The sequence below is a fragment of the Trachymyrmex septentrionalis genome, unplaced genomic scaffold, assembly GCF_001594115.1.
Source record: "Trachymyrmex septentrionalis isolate Tsep2-gDNA-1 unplaced genomic scaffold, Tsep1.0 scaffold107, whole genome shotgun sequence".
NCBI classification, from domain to species: domain Eukaryota; kingdom Metazoa; phylum Arthropoda; class Insecta; order Hymenoptera; family Formicidae; genus Trachymyrmex; species Trachymyrmex septentrionalis.
In genome coordinates, this window is record NW_017304196.1 from 1,471,545 (window position 1) to 1,475,671 (window position 4,127).

Below are 4,127 nucleotides of genomic sequence, written 5' to 3' on the forward strand. Positions count from 1 at the left end.
AGAAGAAATAAAAGGAAAAAAACCAAAATACTCACACAGACATGCAAATTTTTACTATGAAAAATTACACATATCCTTATAAAAATTAATTTTGAAATCATTCGCATACTCCTCTTTAGTTTATTACCAAAATGTTATATCAACTTTTACGAGATTATACTGATATATGTGTGCTATTGTATTGTATATATCAAAAATTATTTTAATACAATACTTTTTAGGCTTTTATGGCTGTTATCTTTGAAGATACAAGAGGGTTTACGAGTTATCTCTATGTTTTTTGTTCATTACTAATGTCGTGAAACTTACCACTCACTTCATCAGATACATATCAGTGCGCTCCTCGCCTTGATGAAGTAAACGGTAAAGTTTCATGAAACGTTGGCATTAGTAATGGACAAAAACACAGGGGTAACCCGTAAATCTTCTGCTGTATTTTAATATAAATCAAATAACTTAATTATATAACAATATTGATAACAATATTAATAGCAAAAGAGAAACTTACAATAATTCGATATAAGAAAAAGACAAAATTATGTATACGCTTCATTTATCAAACGTGATTCTCGTAAAACAATAAGGTTTTTTCCAAATAAATCAAAATTATCAAATTCTTCTTCAACAGCTACAGCATCTTGTACAGTTTTGAAATAAATGTGACAATATCGTATATTAGTTTTGGAAATTGTCTTAACAACCGTTGCTGAAACTGGACTAAATTTCTCAAATAAATGTAAAATGTAATGCACGCCATAATTTTGATGAATATTAGCAACAATTATATCTTGCATTGGGATGTACGCAATTTTAGATGAATTTGTAGTCTTGTTTAATGTGGGTGTCACATCAAATTCTTTTGACTTCATTTCTGCATTAGAAACTAACATTGGCATTTTCTGATCATGTATGCCGAATCGCCTATTTTTATCGATTTTGCTATCTGTCTCAGTCTTCATTAAAGAATATAATTTAGTATCTTCTTGCTTTTTTCTCATTACTTGATTATAATCTTCATTATTAATGGGATTTTGTTGTTCTGAAAATGAATATATTTCATCAAATGTTTGAAAACCCGCATTATTCTGTTTAATTTCATCTACATTATATTTATAGTCATGCCCTGAATTGCGAGCAGTATCTAAAAAATTATTTCCTTGGAATTTATTTGAATCAAAATTTCTTGAACTGTAAAATGGTTTGCCTCTATATTCCGATAATTTTTCCTGTTTATTATTCTCATGAGTAGAGTTTGAATCAAATTGTTCATCAGTACTAAACATCTGTTGTGAAGTATCTTCCATCTTTGCTGCCTGCCATTGATTCGAACTGTTTTGATTAGTTGCTTTTGCTTCGCTTCCCAATTTATCTTTTTGTGGTAACAACGATATCTGGCTATCATTTTGAAGACCTTTTAAACAATTTATTACTTCATCTAATGTTTTATAACTTATGATTTTCAATCCATTGGGACCGCCTCCTCCTTCATATATGGATACAACAGTGCCATAAGATGAAAATGTATCTTTTATATATTCTGGACATAATCCTTTCTTATTTGCAAAATGTACACTAAAACCTCCTTTTGTTGTCCTATAGTACTTTTCATAATCCATTGTAACTGAAGAGTTATTCTCCTTGGAAGTTTGTCTCAAAGATTTTTCATCAAATACTGATGAATTTTCTTTAGTTACATTTGAAATCAATTTATGATTATATACAGAATTTTGAGAAATATTTTGAGAAATATTTAAAATGTCATTAGATCCACTATTCTCATTGAAAATTTTATGAGTGCTGTTTCCTCCATTGTTTGACAAGTTTTCACCATTGAAATCTTTTCTATTCATCTTTCTATCCTTCATTTTACTTCTTTCTAGCAGTAACTGTATCTTACTACTATCTTCTAAACCTTTTATACAAGCTATTGTTTCATCTAAAGTTCCATACTTAACAAATCTAAATCCAGTTTCATCCTTAGTAACATTTACACCTAAAACATTTCCAAAAACTGAAAATATTTGCTTTATCTCATATACAGTGAGCTTGTCCTTGTTTAAAAAATGTAGATTGTAAACCCCTTCTGGGTCTTCTTTAATGTATTTATCAAAATCCATGATATCAAATAACAGATTTATTAATTATGCTTCTTCAGAACTCTTAGTTCTAAGATTAAGTTAAAGTTAGATTGAGTGATTAAACAACATAAATTATAAGTAAATCCATTCAAATTCAAATTGGCTAAATTTTCAGTCTTTTAATACTTGGTGTATAGTTACGTCTTGTATAGTTTTTCATCTAAAATCATTTTAATAAAATTAGCATTAAGACATTTTTTCTTTTATTTTATTATAACCCTGGTAAAAATTTTTCTCAGAATTTTTCATATAATGTTTCAGAATTTCTATATAATTTTTTGGAATTTCTAATTATAATTTTATATTATAGCTTTCTCACATTTTTTATTGGAAAATTCTGAAAAAAGATATAGATTTTCAGAGAAACGTTTCAATTCCTATAAAAATTATAAGAGAAATTTTTTCACCAAGGAATAGAGCCTCTTTTTATCTTATTATCTAATAAATAAATTATTCTTACCTGATGTTACAAAATATAGTTTTGTTTTTCATAAACAATACTAGTAGCAATGTTTCTGGCATATGAGACAAGCAGGATCCACAGGACAACGTGCAAAAACTATTCCAAATTATTATTTGCTAAACAAACATGTGCTGCAGTGTACCTAATCAGAAATTTTGCCAGTTAGAAATTATTATATATTTGAGACGAGATCTTTTCTGTTGTTTTATACCATCATAATATGTATGTAAAGACTTTATTCCCACAAATATCGATAATCGAGAAGATTATATGTTTAGTTAACAATCAATTACACAAAAAATTGTGCTAGACCGACTGTTCCTTCTTCTTTCCCCCCAAAAAATGGCCCGGTTTCGATCATCAGGTCAACAGGTAAATCAGGATCAACAATAGACCGACTAGAAGTTTCGAGTAATCACCAATCATCGACAATCATAGATCTAGAACAATCTAAGTGAAGTTGTATAGATCCTTTCTTGACGAAAAGACAGGTAAGGCCTTTGACTATATAAGTATGACTTGCCAGTAAGGTGCATATCCTGCAATCAATCGAAAGTGTTCCCAAATGTAATGATTTATGGTTAATCACAATGCGCGAAATTCAAATCGACTATCTGAACCACACATATCACTGATGAGATGCTATTAAAAACCGTCAACATTGGGCAAATTTTCAGCGGTATCAAAAGGGCCCCAAGGACCTGGAGATAATTGAATGCTGACATTATCGACAATTGATATAAATTTGCTATTATTAACATAAATATTTGGCTCATACATATTAAATTCATGATTTTTTATTACATAAAAATAAATATCTATACTTGTAAAGCTATAATATCCTATATATTGCAGAAAAATTACAATTTTTTCTCTGCAGTTATCATCTCTGTTGATAATCAAACTTTGACGATAACACTGACATTACAATTTTAAAGAAAAATCGAGTATTGTTGAGTTCTAAATACATAAATACGTTTACTGAACTAATAAATCATAAAATTAGTACAATATTATCAGTTTTTAACTCTTAATTACTTCAATATTCACAAGGACGCGAATTCTTTTAAGAATGTCGGTCTTTAATAGTATCTCGTCGATGACCATAATAATAACTTGTTTATTTAACGTAGATATTGTCATAATCTATTGATTAAGCCTTTTTAATTCAGTTGGAAAGCTATAAATTATATTTATATTAACAGTTTATTGATTTTCATGTATCATTGTTTAATATTTTATTAAGGAATCTGGAAAAGTTCCTTGGAAGGTTAAAAAATCAACAATTTTTTGTGAATTTTTTCTGAAAAAAAAACAGTTATAGCTATCAATTTTAGATTTAGACCTATAAAAATTCATACATATTGTACACAGCGCAAATAAAATTGGTCCGAACCTAAGGGAAAAAAATCTCATATATAATTATATATAATTATATTTAAAAAATGACATATTTTATATACTATTATATATAATTGTATATAAAATATATCCATATATAAAACATTTTTTCTGGGTATATGTAA

At 27.8% G+C, this 4,127-nt stretch overlaps 1 protein-coding gene across 2 annotated transcripts; it reads right to left on the reverse strand.

Annotated features, from left to right (window-relative positions):
- Window positions 1-114: 114 nt before the first annotated feature.
- LOC108746159 lies at window positions 115-3,137 on the reverse strand. 2 transcript variants are annotated; one of them, XM_018482762.1, is made up of 3 exons: window positions 2,895-3,137; window positions 2,599-2,743; window positions 115-2,298 (listed from the first exon to the last, which is right to left on the reverse strand). In XM_018482762.1, the coding sequence occupies exon 3, from the start codon at window positions 2,115-2,117 to the stop codon at window positions 537-539; it is 1,581 nt and encodes a 526-aa protein (XP_018338264.1). In that variant the 5' UTR covers window positions 2,118-2,298; window positions 2,599-2,743; window positions 2,895-3,137; the 3' UTR covers window positions 115-536. The 2 variants fall into 2 exon arrangements, with proteins under 2 accessions (XP_018338264.1, XP_018338254.1); XM_018482752.1 differs by having other exon boundaries at window positions 2,813-3,137.
- Between the last annotated feature and the right edge of the window lie 990 nt (window positions 3,138-4,127).